The sequence below is a fragment of the Pelophylax lessonae genome (genome assembly GCF_965119305.1).
Source record: "Pelophylax lessonae genome assembly, chromosome: 11".
NCBI lineage: Eukaryota > Metazoa > Chordata > Amphibia > Anura > Ranidae > Pelophylax > Pelophylax lessonae.
This window is the reverse complement of record NC_138778.1, coordinates 210961920-210983233: the sequence shown is the minus strand read 5'-3', so window position 1 is coordinate 210983233 and position 21314 is coordinate 210961920. Positions and strand designations below refer to the sequence as shown.

The window sequence follows — 21314 nt, the reverse complement described above, 5'->3', positions numbered from 1 at the left end:
TACGCGCGCGCCATCCCTCCACAGCTTCTGGGCATGCCCAGAAGCTGTTTAGAAGGGAATTACGTGCGCGCACCGGAACTGACGTCGGGGCCGGTGCAGGCGCAATGATTCCTGGGAGCGATGACGTTCAGCTCCCAGGAATCATTGCAAAGCCAGGAAGTGACGATGGGCCGTGGCCGCCGAGGGGAGGAAGAAGGAAGTAAGGTAAGTATATTTTCTTCTCTACGAGGTAAGTAAAAAAAAAAAAAAAAAAATGCGATTATCCATTTTTTTTTTTTTTCAGGTGACCCGGAGCGAGAAGATGGAGGTAAGTATCATTTTAGGGTGGAACTCCAATTTAAAAGCAAAAAGTTTTTTTCATTTTAGATGGAGGGGAGAGGGATTAGAACCCCTATCAGTTTTTATTGCTGTCTGTGTCCCTGTTAGGGAGATTCATCCTCTCTGTGTCCTGTTTACCATTATCATTAAACATTAAAGTAAAAGAAGATCCCAAATTTTGGGTTGTCCCCAGAAAAGTAATAGAGGGTAAATCTTCCAATGGGGACACTAGTTCTGGTGACCTGGGGGGCTCCAGGTGATATCATTAATTGGCAGGGATTTCCTCTCACTTCCTTTTTGTCTATGGGACAGGAAGTGAAGGGAAATCTCCCCAATGGGACACAGATGGCAAAAAAAAAACTGACAGGGGTTATAGCCCTCCCTTGCTCTATCCAAAATGAGAAAAAAAAATGTTTTTTGCGTATAGTTAAAGCAGAACAATACTCACCTCAGCTCCAGTGATGTGGCGTCCTCGAGCTCCCCGGCCGGTCGATTACATCTTCAGGCCGCCAGCTTCCAGGTTTCTATCACCAACCGCTGTCATTGGCCACGCGGAATTACATCACGCACGTTGCTGAATTTGTACAGTGAGCTGCGCATGAACGAGGGCGGACAGGCAGGTAAGTAGCTTTGATGCAGAAGAGACAAAGCATGTCTCTTCTGAAATAAAAATGCTGCCTGTAAGCCAATTTCATTTCCATAGACTAAAGTTCCACTTACTAAACCCAGGTCTCTGCAGTCACTATATCTGGTCTCCCCAGGAGCCTGCATTCACTATATCTGGTCTCCCCAGGAGCCTGCAGTCACTATATCTGGTCTCCCCAGGAGCCTGCAGTCACTATATCTGGTCTCCCCAGGAGCCTGCAGTCACTATATCTGGTCTCCCCAGGACTCTGCAGTCACTATATCTGGTCTCCCCAGGAGCCTGCAGTCACTATATCTGGTCTCCCCAGGAGCCTGCAGTCACTATATCTGGTCTCCCCAGGAGCCTGCATTCACTATATCTGGTCTCCCCAGGAGCCTGCAGTCACTATATCTGGTCTCCCCCAGGAGCCTGCAGTCACTATATCTGGTCTCCCCAGGAGCCTGCAGTCACTATATCTGGTCTCCCCAGGACTCTGCAGTCACTATATCTGGTCTTCCCAGGACTCTGCAGTCACCATATCAGGTCTCCCCATAAGCCTGCAGTCATTATATCTGGTCTCCCCATAAGCCTGCAGTCATTATATCTGGTCTCCCCAGGAGCCTGCAGTCACTATATCTGGTCTCCCCAGGACTCTGCAGTCACTATATCTGGTCTTCCCAGGACTCTGCAGTCACTATATCAGGTCTCCCCATAAGCCTGCAGTCACTATATCTGGTCTCCCCAGGAGCCTGCAGTCACTATATCTGGTCTCCCACAGTACACAGAACATGGAAATGTAATCGTTTTAGTAAATATAACCTGCTAAATACCTTTTCTCATCAGCAGTATATAGCAGTCTTGTGACCTCTTTCAGTGTCTGGTTAAAGCTTGTAGGAGGAGTTTTCATTCTCCTCTGACTGTCCTATGAGGCTGCATGAACCTCAACCTTCTGTATGGACAGTGCTGATAACATGCACCCTCCCAAGAAACAAAAAAACCTCTCTAGCAATACACACCAAACTGAGCATTTGCAGAGTGCTTCCAAGGCTCTGTTCTATCAGGAGATGGATTGGGGACAGTGGAAGAAAGGGAGGATTAGAGAAGACAGGATCAAACAACCTTTGTACACAATGCACAACCTCTTAGGTTCCACAGTGAGTATAACAAGCATGCTTTTCTGCATATACAGACTGATTTTACTGTTGTGGGTTTAGTTACACATTTAGTATTTAAATTAGAAGCAACATCAGTTTTGGTTCTGCCACGCCTATCAGCTTGCTGAGATGGGAAACGAGGGACTTTTTTTAATGACAATATATTAAGGAAGAACTGCCATACTCATTACATTTCCAGACGTAGTTCTGTCATTTCAGATGGGAAGGAAAACAGTGCAGTCATCTCACTGAAGCATAATGGCAGAGATGTTTTCATTTCACATAACTGGCCGATATTCCAGATTGAAGAAAATGTTTTTGATTCATGAAACGGTTTTATTGGATGGATCAGATGAATTTTCCCCATGCACATAATATTATCGATATTGTCCGTATGGAAAAGCCAATTTATGCTACTAAAAGCCCAAATCCGTCCAAAACTGTTTTAGGCCCCTTTCACACTTGTGCGACTTGTTCTGCGACTTGGGGACTGCAAAATTGCATGACAAGTAGTACTCCATGATTTCCAATGAGTACCGTTCATATCTGTGCGACTTCAAGTCACAACTACTTCAAAGTAGTCCCTGCACTACTTTGGTCCGACTTTGATGCGTTTTGAGGTCCATAGACCTCAAGATTACTCAGACATTGCTTCAAGTGGCGTCAAAGTGCCGGTTCACATTGGTGCGATGCGGGAACCCTGCCGCATCGCACCCGACTCGCAGGCAGTTTACACTGCCATATGTGAACTGCTGGGAGTGTTAATATAAAGTTAACGACACCCCCAGATCAGTTCGCATATCTCAGTTCGGACAGGAATTGGATCGCATAGGTGTGAACACCCATGCACTCCGATTCTGGTGCGGACCAAAAAAAGGGTACTGTGCGACTTTGGTCCGAATGCGATGCAAATTCAGCCATGCAATCTGTATGGCTGAATTTGCATCAGACAGACATCGCATGTTATTTGCATAGCAGTGCGGTGCGAATCACATGCAATGTCTTACATCGCATATGTGTGAACCGGCACAAAATCGCGGCAAAAAAACACTGCAAAATCGCACAACTTTTAGATTGCACAAGTGTAAAAGGGGCCTTATTGATAAAAATTCCTTTTACTTCCCATGAGGAAAGGAAGGGATAGGAAGTCTCTGGAACCCAGACAAAAAACTGATTTGGAAGCATTTTTTTGACAACTGTTGCATCACTTCTTGCATGGGTGTCAGTGGAAAAGGAAGTTGGGGACCCCACAGGGGGAAGGGGGGGCACTGACAGGAATACAAACAGAAATGTAAACTTTCCACACAAAAAAAATGGTTGTATTAAGGCTCAGTTCACTCTGGGATCCGACTTGTGAGACCGCAAGTCGCATGACATGTAAAATCCCGTGTTAGTCAATGAGAGCGGTCTTAGCACTACTAAAGTCGCTCCAACTTCAGAAAAGGTTCCTGTACTACTTCAAGGTGACTTCTATCCGACTTGTGCCCATAGACTTTAGTGGAAGTCACCTCCAAGTCGGATCCTTATTTTAATTGATGTGATCTGTTATCCAACATTATAGAAAGATTACACAGGCATTCCCTGAAGTTGCTTTAAAGTCGTGCTCAAGTCAACTGGCAAAGTCGCACTGTTAGTCAGCTAGGGCTTGTTCACACGGACCCCTTTTAGGCTGCACTGGGCAGCATTAACCAACGCATAGACAAAGCAATTTGCCTCATGCCCCATTGTGTCACTTCCCACTAATGCACTGCGTTGGTGTGCGCTGAAAACAAGTAGCACAGGTTGCATTTTTACACATCGCAGCCCATAGCGACGCAGTGCATAGAGTTGGATGAAATATCATTTTGTGGCATTTAAATTAAAGCAGAACTAAAGTCCCCAAAAACTTACTTCTCCGTCAATGGTCTGATGTCCCACCCTGGAACCGGGCTGCAGCTGTCTTGATTAGCCAGTACGAGAAGACGTCACTCCTTCACATGCACAGAAGTTCAGTCACCCCAGCACACGGATCTGTACCGGAATGTAAACTGAGCTGCGCATGCACAGAAGTTCAGTCGCCCCAGCACACGGATCTGTACCGGAATGTAAACTGAGCTGCGCATGCACAGAAGTTCAGTCGCCCCAGCACACGGATCTGTACCTTAATGTAAACTGAGCTGCGCATGCACAGAAGTTCAGTCGCCCCAGCACACGGATCTGTACCGGAATGTAAACTGAGCTGCGCATGCACAGAAGTTCAGTCACCCCAGCACACAGGATCTGTACCTTAATGTAAACTGAGCTGCGCATGCACAGAAGTTCAGTAGCCCCAGCACACAGGATCTGTACCGGGTTGAAAACTGAGCTGCGCTTGCACAGAAGTTCAGTCACCCCAGCACATGGGGTCTGTACCAGAACGTAAACTGAGCTGCGCATGCACAGAAGTTCAGTCGCCCTAGCACACAGGATCTGTACCGGAATGTAAACTGAGCTGCGCATGCACAGAAGTTCAGTCACCCCAGCACACAGGATCTGTACCGGAATGTAAACTGAGCTGCGCATGCACAGAAGTTCAGTCGCCCCAGCACACAGGATCTGTACCTTAATGTAAACTGAGCTGCGCATGCACAGAAGTTCAGTCGCCCCAGCACACGGATCTGTACCGGAATGTAAACTGAGCTGCGCATGCACAGAAGTTCAGTCACCCCAGCACACGGATCTGTACCTTAATGTAAACTGAGCTGCGCATGCACATAAGTTCAGTCGCCCCAGCACACGGATCTGTACCGGAATGTAAACTGAGCTGCGCATGCACAGAAGTTCAGTCGCCCCAGAACACAGGATCTGTACCGGGTTGAAAACTGAGCTGCGCTTGCACAGAAGTTCAGTCACCCCAGCACATGGGGTCTGTACCAGAATGTAAACTGAGCTGCGCATGCACAGAAGTTCAGTCGCCCTAGCACACGGGGTCTGTACCAGAACGTAAACTGAGCTGCGCATGCACAGAAGTTCAGTCGCCCTAGCACACGGGATCTGTACCGGAATGTAAACTGAGCTGCGCATGCACAGAAGTTCAGTCACCCCAGCACACAGGATCTGTACCGGAATGTAAACTGAGCTGCGCATGCACAGAAGGTTAGTAACCCCAGCACTCGGATCTGTACCAGAACGTAAACTGGGCTGCGCATGCACATAAGTTCAGTTGCCCCAGCACACAGGATCTGTGCCGGAATGTAAACTGAGCTGAGCATGCACACGAGTGCAGTCGCCCCAGCACACGGGATCTGTACCGCAATGTAAACTGAGCTGCGCATGCACAGAAGTTCAGTCACCCCAGCACACAGGATCTGTACCGCAATGTAAACTGAGCTGCGCATGCACAGAAGTTCAGTCACCCTGGCACACAGGATCTGTACTGCAATGTAAACTGAGCTGCGCATGCACAGAAGTTCAGTCACCCCAGCACACAGGATCTGTGCTGGAATGTAAACTGAGCTGAGCATGCACAGAAGTTCAGTCACCCCAGCACACAGGATCTGTGCTGGAATGTAAACTGAGCTGAGCATGCACAGAAGTTCAGTCACCCCAGCACACAGGATCTGTACCAGAATGTAAACTGAGCTGCGCTTGCACAGAAGTTTAGTCACCCCAGCACTCAGGATCTGTACCAGAACATAAACTGGGCTGCGCATGTACAGAAGTTCAGTTGCCCCAGCACACAGGACTAGGTCAGCGGTGGGGATATTTTACTTCATCAGAAATTCTTTAGCCATGTCTGTGGCAGAAGCAGCGCAGCCTTTTTACGGGGCATCAGAGCGGCCCGAGGGGCGATTTCCCCCCTGCCCTTTGGCCCAGTCCTCCCCTGCCCGCTGATGAGACAGAAATCTGCCTTGTTTACATATGCAGAGCTCTGTTCTGTCCTTCTCCTTGCTGATCAGCAGGTGCCAGCAGACATCCATTGGCTGGCAATCACTGATTGGCTTGTGCTGTGACTAATCACAGCACAAGCGGCGAGCCAGCAGCGCACGCCCCCTTTCTGAAAGTGCAGGATTCGGCGCAGTAGAACCACTCTGCCACCGTAGGCGGTCAGCAACTGGTTATACCGACCATAATGCATGCTCACTGGTGTGAATAGACCCCTTAGGCCAGGGTTACACCTGTGCGTTTTTATGTGTTTTTTTCAGCACACAAAAACATATGTGATATGAAAATTCATTGTTTTCAATGAGGCTGTAGAAGTGCATGTATGAACTCAATAAAACATATTATAAAATAAAAAAAAAAAATGCATGTAAAACGCAGTAAAATTGCACTTTAAGGAATATAAACAAAACACAAGGAAAAATGCATGACAGCGGAAGGGGAGGGGTGCAAACCCAGCCTTAGACTTTAAACCTGAGAAAAAAATTGAAAGCAGCCGTTATTCTTATTCTACACTTCCTCATGGCGTGGACTTCTTACCGGTCAATGGTTTCCATAATTCTGCATCATTGACTTGCTTTAGAAATCCGTATTTGTACAATATACCTAAAAAGGGACAAAGAGAAAGGAAAGAGGGACCGGAGGATTCCCTCTACAGCACGAACCTCTGAGAGTGACTTCCATGGGTCAGAAAAGAAAAGCACATTTAAAACGCACGTAAATCTGCCCCGTTCACACTATATTTAATGTGTGTTATGTGTGCGTTTTTGTGCTGCACACTAAAGGTTAGGTGCAGTTTTCAGTGCGTTCGCAGAGATATGCTATCATCCATTGTTTCCTGTGGGTCACGTTCACATCTTTGAAGTTTCTACAGGTGCGGTTTTTTGGAAAGGTGTAGGGACTTTTTTTTACATGTAGCAAGGTGCATTTTTGGCTCCATAGACTTCAATGTAATCAAATACAAAAACGCATGAAAAACACATGTACCTAGGTTTTTGGTGTGTGTTCCTGCATGACAACAGACACCTCCCCCTAGCAACATTAACACATCTTAAAATTGCGAAATGCATTAAAATGCATAAAAAACGCATCAAGAACACATCCTGAAAAGGCATAATGTGCTGGAAAGCGAGCCTAAAAAAAGGCATCAACAGCACATACATAGATGTGAACCTGGCCTTGGGGCAGCCCATAAGGCTCCGTTGACATCTTGGCATCCAGGATCGTGGGCAGAATCACCGTGATTCTGCCCGCGATCCCAAATCACAGCAAATTGCAGTAAATATTTCTGGAACCGCGCAAAGCTCAATGCTTGATCTACCTTGGCGTGTTTGTCCCACGTAGGTCAGCCCACTTAGGCTCCGTTCACATCTTGGCGTCCAGGATCGCGGGCAGAATCACGGAAAGCCCGCGCGATTCCCATCACTTCAAATTGCACCCCAAACGGGGCGCGATTTTGCCACAATTGTCGCCCGACAAATCGCGGTAAAATCCCGCCAAACAGAATCGTGGGACATTCTGGTGTCCCGCATTGCGGGCAGAATCGTGGGACGCCTGTGCGATCCCGGTCACTTCCAATGGACCCTTAAACGATTTTTCCACGATTGTCATCTGACAAAACGCGGTGAAATTGCGCAAACAGAATCGCAGGACGCCTGTCGCCTAAACAAAAGTACTTCTTTTGGGCCACAGGCGTCCTGCGATTCTGTTTGCGCAATTTCACCGCCATTCGTCAGATGACAATCGTGGAAAAATCGCGCTGCGTTTAAGGGGCCATTGGAAGTGACCAGAATCGCACGGGCGTCCCACGATTCTGCCCGCAATGCGGGACACCAGAATGTGAACGGACCCTTATGGACTGCCCCAAGGCCAGGTTCACATCTATGCATGTGCGGTTGATGCGTTGTTTAAGGTGCCATTCAAAGTGACTTGAATGGCATGGGCGTCCCGTGATTCTGTCCGCAATCCGGGACGCCAAGTAGTGAATGGGAGACGAAGGCTATGTTTACATCTTTGCGTTGCTAATTACAGGCATTTTTTAGGCGTTTTTTTTTTTCAGGCGTTTTTGTGCAGGCGTTTTTAGGTTGACTAGTGACCAATGGAAAAAAATAAAAACGCCTGTAATCTGCCCAAAAAAAGAAGCTGTATGTAAGATGTACTTTTTTGAGCGTTGGGCGTTTTACTTAAAACGTCAAAACGCTCAGATGTGAACAGGGGCCATTGAAATGAATAGGATTTGTCTTGTTGGGCGTTTTTTGAGCTGATCCTAGAGCAGAAAAACTCCACAAAAAATGCCCCAAAAGGCCTACATGTGAACGGAGCCTTAGTGGGCCGACCTACACGGGACAAACGCGCCAAGGTAGCGCATGCAGCTTTTTAAGCGTTGAGCTTTGCGCGTTTCCACGTGAACAGAAAGATTTAGCGCCGGACCCCTGAGAACTATATACCTGCTGGGAAAAAATAATAAAATAAATAAACTTCATGCCAGCCAATCAAGAATCTGCGCTCCCATGCAGCGTGGAGTTTGGTAGGTTACTATGAGTAACTGCTGCAGTTCTCATAGGCGGCAGCATCTAATGAAGGGTTAATGGCTGGAACAGTCATTCCATTACACAAACAGGAAGAGGTGTGCTGGCTCTGGGGGCGGGGTTATACTTAAGGCCAGGTGATCAGGAGCAAGTCCATGTAGACAGAGTGAGCAGTGTGGCAGCACCTTGACCCCCCCCCCCTGTGTGTTGGCGGTTACTGACCTGGATGTGACATTGGGTAAGGGTAAAATGTTACTGCTTTGGATCCTATGTAATACAGGCAGGGGTAAGATCCTTGTAAATTCAGGTGACATTCAGATTGTTCAAATGATGGCAGACAGCTCAGACTGCATATTACTGAACACACCGGCTTATTCCAGGAAGGGGGGGTGGCGGTGGCGGTGTTATCCTTTGTTTTTATTTTAATCCTATAGCCCATTATTTAGACTTAGCCACACTTTCTCCCCCCAGTGTTTCACCCCCACCGCCCTTTCTTGTCAGTGTTGTCCCTGATAGACAGGTCATTGTGATTGGGGTGTGATTGGATTGCCTGCTACCCCCACCCTCCCCTCTCTCCTTTATTTCCAGCCATCTTACAATAGGAGGAGTGGTGCAGAAGCTGCTGTTACACCAACCCCCATTCCCAGGGGGAGGCTTTTTGTAATGTGGGTCACTAGTTGCCCTGGAGATGCTTGGCTGCCCACCCAATATTGATGTGGTCATGTGACCGCCAGTAATGTCACCCGGTGATATCCACAGACAGAGCACATGTATGTGTATGTGCCATTTTATAGCGCTGAGACCCCTGACTGTACAATTACATGGCATGTACACTGACAATGGGGAGTGTCTTTGGATTGCATACTGCAGATTTTTTAGGAGTTTAGGTTTTGCATGTATGCATTTTGGGGAGTTTAGGTTTTGCATGTATGCATTTTGGGGAGTTTAGGTTTTGCATGTATGCATTTTGGGGAGTTTAGGTTTTGCACGTATGCATTTGGGGGGGCTTAGGGTTAGCACGTATGCAGTTTGGGGGGGGGGGTTTATAGTTTGCATGTTTTCATTTTGGGGGGGGGGGTTTAGGTGCTGCATTTGGGGGGGGGGGGTTTAGGTTCTGCACGTATGCATTTGGGGGGGAGGTTAAGGTGCTGCATGTATGCATTGGGGGGGGGGGGGTTAAGGTGCTGCATGTATGCATTGGGGGGGGTTGGATTAGGTTCTTCATGTATGCATTGAGAGGTCTACGTATGTTGTATATGTACTGTATTGGGGGTCTATGTTTGCACGTATGCATTTGGGGGGGGGGTTTCGGTGCTGCACTTATGCATTTTGGGGGGGGATTAGGTGCTGCATGTATACATTGGGGGGGTTGGGTTCTGCATGTATGCATTGAGAGGTCTACAAAAACTGTATATGTACTGTATTGGGGGTTTAGGGTTTGCACATATGCATTTTGGGGGGGGGGGGGGGTTTAGGGTTTGCACGTATACATTTGGGGGGGGGGGGTTTAGGTGCTGCACGTTTGTATTTGGGGGTGTTGGGTTAGGTTTTGCATGTATTCATTGAGAGGTCTACGTATACGGTATTAGGGGTCTATGTTTGCACCTATGCATTTGGGGGGGGGTTTAAGTGCTGCACGTATGCATTTTGGGGGGGGGGGTTTAGGTGCTGCACGTATGCATTTTGGGGGGGGGGGTTTAGGTGCTGCACGTATGCATTTTGGGGGGGGGGTTTAGGTGCTGCATGTGTGCATTTGGGGGGTTGGGTTAGGTTCTGCATGTCTACATAAACTGTATATGTACTGTATAAGGGGTCTATGTTTGCACGTATGCATTGGGGGGTTTAGGTTTGCATGTATGCAGTAAATCTTCAGGGCTCTTAATACCCCATATTTTGTAAACCTGGAGGAACACTGCTTATAAAAATTCTATTCACTATTACAGGGCATGTATTGTAAAAACACTTGGAATCCAGTTTTTTGGAATGGTATCAGATAAGGGAATACACAACAGGCATGGTTTAAATCTTGCCCCCTTCCACAGGCAGATGAGGGACTACAAGTGCCAGCTTGTGCACATTTAAAGAATTATGTACAACAAACTCTTTAATAATTGAAGGAACTGATCGCCTCTCTTCATTGTAAATTTCATTCTTTTCTTTTTGTCCCAGAACCGGCACTAAATGGAAATTTCCAGGGACAGATGTCCAGGGAAAGGAGGGGTGGGGGGGATTGCTCTGAGAGTCAGTGATGCTGGTTAGTTATCCTGATGCCAGCAACTGCCACTCGGGGTGGGTGGGAGGTTCAGGTTTTTTGAAGAGGTGACTGGGAAAGGATTGGGAGAGAGCAGCCGGAGGGGGGAGGAGAACAGTCCACTTAGTGTAAAGGGAGATCCCGCCTCTAGCTGCGTGTGATCCTGCTGCCTGTGGCTTTGTGTGTTTGCGATGCTGTCAGATCGGCACGCACTTGTATACCGGTACCAGTAAGTTGATCTTTCTCTCTGCATTGCACAGGAGCGTGAAAGAAGTGACAGGAGGTCGGGAGATGTGAAGAGCGCTTGTCGTCGCAGCGAGGTGTCCCCTGCAGGAGGTGACCATGTCTGTTGGCACGTTACAATCGGCTGGGATGGGAGCCCCGCTCACCTCGGTGATGCCCTTTCGTATACTGAACAAAGGCCCCGAATACTTTCGGCGTCAGGCGGAGAATGGAGCTCGGAAGCCAAGCGCGGTGGAGAGGCTGGAAGCTGACAAGGCAAAGTATGTGAAGAGCAAGCAAGTAGCCAGTACTAAGCAGGAGCCCATCAGGCCAGTACTGTCCAGACAACCGCTTTTCTCTCCAGGTGTGCGGAGGGTGCTGCTTACTCCGAGTCGCAGATGCTCGCCCACTGCCCCTCGCGGGGAGAACAGAGCTCCTAAAAGTTCCTTGAATCTAGAAATACTGAACAATCTGATTAATATATGCGACAGCCCACTGACCTCACCACGGGCGGACAAAGCTCCTTGGCAGGAGACAGAGAAGACTCAACATTCATCCACCCCAAGCACCCCGGTCAGCCATCGGACTCCCAACACGATGGCAGTGCGCAGAGTGGACGTTCGACCAGGTGATGTAGTACCCACCATTCAGTGTCCAGAAATCCTTGTCAGCGCATCGGTTGAGTCCCCTGCAAAACCATGTCTGCCTGTTGACAGCCCCCTCTGTTCCCCTGCCAGCACCTCGAACGAGCCAGGCAAAAAACAAACCCTTCTACATCGTTCCAAGTCCGACTTGAGCGACCGCTACTCTCGAGCCAGCGCTGACCTCGAACGTTTCTTCAATTACTGCGGACTGGACCCCGGCGAGGTTTCTAATATTGGAGCGGAGCACTTTGTCCGGGCCAGCTCCGACATCGTGTCTCTTAAGATCCACAGCGTTAGCGCTGAAAGTTCGGAGTACGCCCAGTCTCAGGTCAGCGTGGCTACCCCTGAGGAGACGCCAGCTTCCACACGTATTCCGTACGGGATCTCCATCATCGAGCGGAACGCCAGGGTCATAAAATGGCTGTACGGACTGCGCCAAGCCAGAGAGGCCCAGAAGTTGTCCACGTAGTGAGGCACGTATAGACTCAGTGGACGTTAAACTGTCAAGACTGAAGAGCCGTACTCTCCTTGTTACATGGTACGACCCCCCTCTGGGAGTATTGGAAAGTTTGTTTCATAGTGTTAGGATTGTACTTTTTTCTTTTTAATATCCACCCTGAAATGGGACTTGGGATTTGCACAAGAAGTGGACCATTCAATGGACCTTTTATCTATTTGATCAGCCATCTAAGGCCAGCCCCTTGGCATGGCACGTCTTCCTCAAAAAACAAACACCCCCAGCACTCAGAGGATTTCTACACCATCTCCATAATGTGCGGACAGTAGAAGCCTATAGGGAATCTTCACATAGAATGCTCAGCCATTCTCAAGACGGGGGAATCTGGCAGTTTACTGTAGGAAAACCAAACTGGAGGGTGCAAGCACCTAGACGCAGTGATGGCGAACCTTGGCACCCCAGATGTTTTGGAACTACATTTCCCATGATGCTCAAATACACTGCAGAGTGCATGAGCATCATGGGAAATGTAGTTCCAAAACATCTGGGGTGCCAAGGTTTACCATCACTGGCCTAGAGCATCACCAAAAGATTTTTAAATAAAATGGACAGAAAAGCCAAATTTATACTCGTAAGAGAGGAAAAATGCAAGCATTGTATCACACCGATAACAGATTCAGTTCTGGGGAAGCATCACCCAGTCCAATGCACCACGATTGCATCAAGCTGACGTGTTTCAGGGGGCACACCCTCTTGCTCAGAGCTTTGAGGAAGGGGGTGCCTTCCCTGAAACGTGTCAGTTTGCCACAATCCTGGTGCATTGGATTGAGTGATGCTTCACCAGCACTGGATCTGTTATTGGTGTGATACAACATTTTTCCACTTTTGTAACACACCGATAACGGATCCAGTGCTGGTGAAGCATCACCCAATCCAATGCACCAGATTGGCAAGCTGACATGTTTCAGGGAAGGCACCCCCTTTCTCATAGCTCTGAGTAAGGGGGTGTGCCCCCTGAAACACGTCAGCTTGCAGCAATTGTGGTGCATTGGATTGGGTGATGCTTCACCAGCACTGGATCTGTTATTGGTGTGATACAATGCTTGCATTTTCCTCTTGTGAGTATGAAATTGGCTTTTCTGTCCCCCTTTTTTTTTTTTTTTTTTTATTTTGGTGATGCACTAGGGCGCTTGCATCCCCCTGTTTGCTTTTCCTATGGCATGTCTTCCATCCTGTGCTGTGACAATATGCCTCCGTAGCATTGTTTTTGCCAAATGTATCTTACAGACATTTCCCAGCTTGCTGGACACTTTTTTTTTTTTTTGCTCATCTGTTGTTCATTTTATCAAAGTAAATCCACTCTGCTCTCATGTCAGCAGGTACAGGAAAATATTTTGGCAGATGTTATGTACACACAGTGCAAGCCAGTGCTTGGGAACTGCACACAGCTGTGGCGTTGTACCCGTAGCTCTGATCTTCTGTGTGTGTATAGCCAACTCTGTTTTGTCCGAGAACTGGAATTTTTCTTCTGCCTCGCTAATGTGTTAAAGCAGGATGGATGTATTGTGCGTTAGGCTGCGTGGGCACGGTGCCCATACGTGTGCTTGGCATACACATAAGACTTGTGAACAATCTTTTAGAACAAAAGATCATTCCATAAACCCAAACCAAGATCTAATGTATTACCTAGAACTTGCCAATTTCTTAGGACTGTTATAGAGGTAGCCTTGGCAGTAGGCAGTCTGTGACTCGTCGGCCATAGTGGAGTGGTCAGGCATGCCGCATTGGCCTTGGTGAGCCACAGTTGCCTCCTCCTGTTTGAATTATGTATGCAGTATGTAGTACTGATCTGTATTTGCAACCTGCAGGTCTAACTTTTTTAGGGACTACATGTCCCAGCATGCTGTTTCCTTAACCGCTTGGAAGACTGCACACCCTCTGCAGACACGTGACTGTGTGCGTGTGTTCCATACAGCTTAGCTATGCCTTAATGCTGACTTACTTGAATCAAACTTCTTCCAGCCTGAGGCTGTTACAGGGTGCCTGCATTTTTATTTCCAGAACATTAACTGAGCCCTTAAAGTGTGCAGTGTTACCTGAATGGCACAACCTGTTTTACTAAAAAGCACAATAAACCTTTTTTGTAGCTTGTGTCACTGTGCATGTGTGAGCTTAATGCATGCAGATAATGTGTTTAGTGTTATGGTTGCAAAGTAATACTTTAACCCATTCCAGCAAGGGCTTGTTAGTGTTAGGAGATACTTACACCACCTGTAAGTAAGCCTTATTATAGCCTTACTTATACATAGATCCGGACCGTCCCCTGATTTTGAGGGACCGTCCCCTGATTTTGAGGGACCGTCCCCTGATTTTGAGGGACCGTCCCCTGATTTTGAGGGACCGTCCCCTGATTTTGAGGGACCGTCCCCTGATTTTGAGGGACCGTCCCCTGATTTTGAACAAAGTCCCTCTTTCCCCTCCATTTGTCCCTCGTTTCGGTCTGATCTATAGTTGTATATTAAATGCATTATTTATCTTTCAAAATGTGTTTCCCAGTGCTAAACCTTTTCATCTAATTTCTAAATTGCTGCATTTGTAAACTTCAAAAGCCAATATAAAGGAATAGTAGGGGTAACAAAAGCACTTTTGGGTTTAACTATTACTTTTTTCTGTATAATTCTTCTTTAAGGGGGCGTGGCAGGGGGTGTGTCCTATGCCTTCATACTTTAGCTCAGGGATCCTCAAACTACGGCTCTCCAGCTGTTGTGGAACTACACATCCCATGAGGCATTGTAAAACTGACATTTACAGACATGACTAGGCATGATGGGAATTGTAGTTCTTGGAACAACTGGAGGGCCATAGTTTGAAGACCCCTGCTTTAGCTGATGGGTGTCCCTCGTTCCCATCTCAAAATTTGGCCGGTATGCTTATAGGTAAAAGGCATGTATGTAAGTTTAACAGGTGAGTTTTTGTTGCCTTTTAAATGTAGCACTTCTCAATGTATATCTAAGACCCCGTTCACACTGGGGCGACCTGTCAGGCGATCTGGTCGCCTGACAAGTCGCCCTGGGTCGCCTACCATAGAGCAGCACAGGAGCTGTTCGAATAGGAGCGACACAACACTTAGAAAAAGGGTCTGGAGCTTCTTTGGGGCGACCTGGACCGACCTGCATTGACTTCAATGATATGAAGTCCGTTCCGGCCGCTCCAAGGTCGCGGTGGGAGCTGCGCACCGCGACTTCACAGGTCGCCCGGCAAAGTCGGGTCGCCCCAGTGTGAACGGGGTCTCAGAGTGCGCTCACACTGGCGGTTTTACCCGCATCGGACATAGTTCACCTTTTTGGTCTGGTGGTTGTATTGTGATTGCTCTGAGCCAAGCCTGGGAAAAGTTAGTGTTACTAAACCCACAACAGTAAAATCAGTCTGTATATGCAGTAAAGCATGCTTGTTATACTCACTGTGGAACCTAAGGGGTTAATCCTCCGCATTGTGCACAAAGGCTGTTTGATCCTGTCTTCTCTGATCTTCCCCCTCCTTCCACTGTCCCGTGATAATTTCATGATAAGAATCTATGAAGTCAGGCAGCACATTCTCCGTTTGGTGTGTATTGATTTGCTAGAGTGACCAGGGGTCTTCAAACTATGGCCCTCCAGTTGTTCAGGAACTACAATTCCCATCATGCCTAGTCATGTCTGTGAATGTCAGAGTTTTACAATGCCTCATGGGACGTGTAGTTCCACAACAGCTGGAGGGCGGTAGTTTGTGGATCCCTGTGTGAGACCACGGCCCTCCAGCTGTTCAGGAACTACAATTCACATGAGGCATTGTGAATCTCTTGACATTCGCAGACATAACTAGGCATGATGGGAATTGTAGTTCCTGAACAGCTGGAGGCCTATAGTTTGGACATGGCTGCGGCTAGGGCGTTTTGCTTCTTGGGAGAGTGCATGTGAGAGTGCATGTGATCAGCACAGGGCCAATCGGCTCTGTCCAGACAGAGGGCCAGGAGTCATGCAGCTTTATAGGATAGCCAGGGGAGAATGAAAACTCCGCCTACACGCTTTAACCAGACACTGATAGAAGTAACAAGACTGCTGTAACAAGACTGCTATATACTGCTGATAAGAAAAGGTATTTAGAAGTTTTTATATTTACTAAAATAATTGCATTTCCATGTTCTGGGGGAGACCAGATATAGTGACTGCAGGCTCCTGGGGGAGACCAGATATAGTGACTGCAGGCTCCTGGGGGAGACCAGATATAGTGACTGCAGGCTCCTGGGGGAGACCAGATATAGTGATTGCAGGCTCCTGGGGGAGACCAGATATAGTGATTGCAGGCTCCTGGGGGAGACCAGATATAGTGATTGCAGGCTCCTGGGGGAGACCAGATATAGTGATTGCAGGCTCCTGGGGGAGACCAGATATAGTGATTGCAGGCTCCTGGGGGAGACCAGATATAGTGATTGCAGGCTCCTGGGGGAGACCAGATATAGTGATTGCAGGCTCCTGGGGGAGACCAGATATAGTGACTGCAGGCTCCTGGGGGAGACCAGATATAGTGACTGCAGGCTCCTGGGGGAGACCAGATATAGTGACTGCAGGCTCCTGGGGGAGACCAGATATAGTGACTGCAGGCTCCTGGGGGAGACCAGATATAGTGACTGCAGGCTCCTTGGGGAGACCAGATATAGTGACTGCAGGCTCTTGGGGGAGACCAGATATAGTGACTGCAGGCTCCTGGGGGAGACCAGATATAGTGAATGCAGGCTCCTGGGGGAGACCAGATATAGTGACTGCAGGCTCCTGGGGAGACCAGATATAGTGACTGCAGGCTCCTGGGGAGACCAGATATAGTGACTGCAGGCTCCTGGGGAGACCAGATATAGTGACTGCAGGCTCCTGAGGAGACCAGATATAGTGACTGCAGGCTCCTGAGGAGACCAGATATAGTGACTGCAGGCTCCTGAGGAGACCAGATATAGTGAATGCAGAGTCCTGAGGAGACCAGATATAGTGAACGCAGGCTCCTGAGGAGACCAGATATAGTGACTGCAGGCATTTCCAAAAAACAACAATATCTCTCCTGCGCTCAAGTGGTATGCGGGAAGGTGAATCTTCTAGGCGGTTTTATGACCCAAAAGAAGTGGTCTTGCTGCCCCCCTCAGGACCAAGGGTATCCAAAAGGCACTACAAGAAAACAACAAGAGAAGGGCGCACCGACCTTGTGCATTACCACTTAAAAGTTTATTAAAATCAAAGAAGGGTAGCGTACAATATACTCACAAACGTAGCATATGAACAAGCATATAGGAAATGGGCACCGCTCGCTTCCAGGACACTTCTCTACTGCTGGATAGCGTGATGGCGTCCTCAAAACCCGATGTGGCTTACGCGTTTTGAGGGAGGACCCTCTTCCTCAGAGCCAAAATCGCCAGTGCTACGTTTGTGAGTGTCCTGGAAGCGAGCGGTGCCCATTTCCTATATGCTTGTTCATATGCTACATTTGTGAGTATATTGTACGCTACCCTTAAACTTTTAAGTGGTAATGCACAAGGTCGGTGCGCCCTTCTCTTGTTGCTTTCTTATAGTGACTGCAGGATCTAAACTTTGTAACGCTTTAACAACGTGAGGGTGGTAAAACTCTGCTTTTGAGACACATTTTTACAACCTTCCCCCAACTAATATTCCCCCCCTTAGCGGCCAGGGGTGTATACATGCTGTGGCTGCACAGCGTCAGCACAGGGTTAAGTCCTGGTTCACATTTATGCAAATTCAATGCGGATCAGGTGCGAATTTTTTTTTTTTTTTTAAAAAAGCTCTGATTTGCATATCATGTAGAAAAGCATTTTCAAAGACTGCTGTTCACTAATATGTGGTGCGAATTTGATCCAGTTTAAAAAAAAAAAAAAAAAAGGGGGGGGTCTTGTGTGAGTTTGGTGCGGTGCATTTTCAGCTCCATAGACTTCTATGGGACCGGATTGAATTCGCAGTACAGTGTTCACATTACTGCAGATTTTTTTTTGCCTATTTTCTAAAGAAAAGAAAATCGCAGAAGTGACCACTCCCCTCACAAATTGTCATGAAAACTGCACATGCTAAGCGGCCTTTGCATTGCCATGTAAAAAAAAAAAAAAAAATATATATATATATATATATTCTATCCATGCAAATTCACACCGTGTACCTCTTTAAATTTGCACTGCATTGGTGTGAGCGGGTGCTAAAGCAGGCAGTGAGGAACGATGCAATGCCTCTTCAGTACCTGAAAAATGCTCTCCTGAAGAGCGATCTCAACGAAGATTGTGCTTCAATGATCACAGCAAATGTCAGTTTGTAATGCCAGAGGTGTTGCTTGATTTTTCTGGCCATGTGATTGGTTAAGTCACAGTGATCATGTGATTGGGAGTGCTCGCAACCAGAGGCTTGCTAGGAGCTGGCGCTGACTGAGCATGTTCCCAGTACAAAGTGCCCACTGTATGCATAAATGTTGCAGCTCAGCTTCAATGCCAACCACCGTGCTGCCAATTTTATATACATAGTTAGCCTTGAGGGGTTAATATCAAAGCATCACAATAGAGGTCAGATTACTCCCCCCCCCCCCCCCCCCCCTCCAACAATGACTTCATCTGCTTTTCTCTCCCTGAAGATGGCACCATATTTGTTTAGGCATCCTCCAGGGTCAGGGATCTGCTTCTTGAAGTAAAATACCAGCTCCAAGCTGATGACATCATGTAAATCCTGGTGACTGTGCAGCAAACAAATGTTTGATCAGATCAGTCCTTGCTGCAGCCTCTCACCTTGTGACTCATTACAAAGGTACAATGTACAGTCTGATCACCGGGTAAAGGGAGACTGAGGATAAGGCTTTCTTCTGAATGCAGCAGCCTAGCTAAAATCACTGATTGGATCTCAGAGATGGCTTTTTAATGATGGGAGAAGTACAGGTTTTAGAAAATTGATCCTGTGGCTTTATATCAGGGGTCTCAAACGCAATTTAATGGCGGGATGGGTCAGGATAATCATTGCCCTCAAGGGGCCGGTTGTATCTGTAAGAGTAGATGTCCAGAGGACCCCATATCCTCCTTACATCAGATGTCAAAAGCCCCCCACTAGCAGAAGTCAAGAGTCTCCCACCCTCCCTTACATCACAGTGCCTTACCTTGTGCTGCTGCTGGGAACAGAAAGTGCAGGATCTGGAGTAGGACCAGAGGGGTGCTGGAGTCAGATGCTGGGTTCCGTTGAATACTGAGACCAGTAGAGGCAGAAATTTGGGGTGCTGCATCTGCACAGAGAGGCACAGGATCTTTAAGATAAGTTCTGTCATTCTCTCTGCCCACTACTGAAACTGGGAAAGGAGGGTGGGGCGCAAAGACGAGCCTCTCTGTGGCTGCATGAAGAAGCTCAAGATCTGGCAGAGGATTTCTGTCCAACACTCTGCCCACTGCTGAAACTGGGAAGGGGGGGGAGGGGCAAAAACAAGCCTCTCTGTGGCTGCATGAAGAAGCACAGGGTCTGGCAGAGGAGTTCTGTCCTCCTTTCTGCCCACTGCTGAAACTAGGAAGTGGGAGGTGGGGGGCAAAGACGAGCCTCTCTGTGGCTGCATGAAGAAGCACAGGATCTGGCAGAGGAGTTCTGTCCTCCTCTCTCTCCACTGCTGAAACTGCAAGGGGGGCAAAGACGAGCCTCTCTGTGGCTTCATGAAGAAGCACAGGATCTGGCGGAGTCAATCTGCCCACTTTTGAAACTGGGAAAGGAGGGTGGGGGGGGGGGGCAAAGACAAGCCTCTGTGGCTGCATGAAGAAGCACAGGATCTGGCAGAGGAGTTCTGTCCTCCTTTCTGCCCACTGCTGAAACTGGGAAGGGGGGGGCAAAGACAAGCCTCTGTGGCTGCATGAAGAAGCACAGGATCTGGCAGAGGAGTTCTGTCCTCCTTTCTGCCCACTGCTGAAACTGGGAAGGGGGGGGCAAAGACGAGCTTCTCTGTGGCTGCATGAAAAAGCACAGGATCTGGCAGAGGAGTTGTGTCTTCTCTGTTGCTGACTTATGAGACAAGGTGGGGACAACAAATGAGGGGGTTGTCACAGCTGCAGGAGAGGTTTAAGGGGCCACATGAATTGGCCTGGATGGCTGAATTTGGCCTGCGGGCCTGTTTGACACACGTGCACTATAACCAATTATTAGGTGAAAAGAGACTATTACACTTATTTGGAAATGTTCTTGCACAGTGGGTAAGTTGGTTTAAATCCTGTGTCCTTTCCAGGGTCAGTTCTTCCCGGGTTGGGTTTGTCCCTGAAAATTGAATTTGCTGGCAGCTCTATAACCCCGTCCATCAATTAATCGCATGCAATCTCATTCATCCAAATGTCTGCGGGTGAGAATTGGCTGTGGTGGTCTTTTGCCTCTTAGCACAGCTGGAGGATTAAAGATTGAATGTGGAACAATAGCGATTATCCTATCTGACAGATATGAATTGTGCTGCTTTTGTGTACAATTGTGTTTTTTGAAACTGAAGAAGATAACGGCACATCCTAGATTTGTCTGAGCTAAACGGACTTCAAGTACCGGGATCCAGTGCCTGTTTTTTCCTACATAATTTCCTGGATAGATAACCAATCTTTGTTTTCTATTAGAGCGAATGACGAGCGGAAATATATAAATATCTGCTAAAAGAAATTGTGCTTCGGTAGAGTCTTGTGTCACAAGTCACCCCTGATAAGCAGCACAGCCAGGTTCATGACCGCACTCAGCTGTACGGTAGTGACTAATTGGCCTACAGTCCTGCCCTGTTTTGTTATTGGTGTCCTGCCGCACCATTGATTGGAGCACTGTGCAGGGGGGGGGGGTTCGTATTGGACTGCTGGAGACCCAGGCTGCTGCTTTGTGCATGAGAGCAGCAGTCAGGCACTCCAGGATGCCACCAGCACAGGGTATGGGTGATCTTTTTATTTTATTATTTTTTTTTAATTATTATTATTTTATTTTTTTTTATTATTATTTTTTTTTTATTTATTTATTTTTTATTAGCAAAAAACCATATACAGTACAGAGCCTCTGGGCGTTCCCCGGCTCGAGAAGACAAAACAAACCCAATCACAGTTAGCGTCCAAAGACTAATGCCAACCTTAAACTCCTTAAAAGGGTAACTTTATGGGGGGTAAAAATGGCAAATAAAAAATAAAATAATATAGTGTATACAATTGCAAAACAAGT

General features: G+C 47.6%; 1 protein-coding gene across 1 annotated transcript; it reads left to right on the top strand.

Annotated features, from left to right (window-relative positions):
• Positions 1-8641: 8641 nt before the first annotated feature.
• On the top strand, positions 8642-12421 carry FAM110A (family with sequence similarity 110 member A). The gene is made up of 2 exons (XM_082271718.1): positions 8642-8763; positions 11037-12421. Exon 2 carries the CDS (start codon positions 11119-11121, stop codon positions 12109-12111), a length of 993 nt encoding a protein of 330 aa, XP_082127844.1. The 5' UTR covers positions 8642-8763; positions 11037-11118; the 3' UTR covers positions 12112-12421.
• The last annotated feature ends 8893 nt before the right edge of the window (positions 12422-21314 follow it).

Coding starts and splice junctions, on each gene's coding strand:
- FAM110A (XM_082271718.1), top strand. CDS start 11,119: ATGTCTGTTGGCACGTTACAATCGGCTGGGATGGGAGCCCCGCTCACC.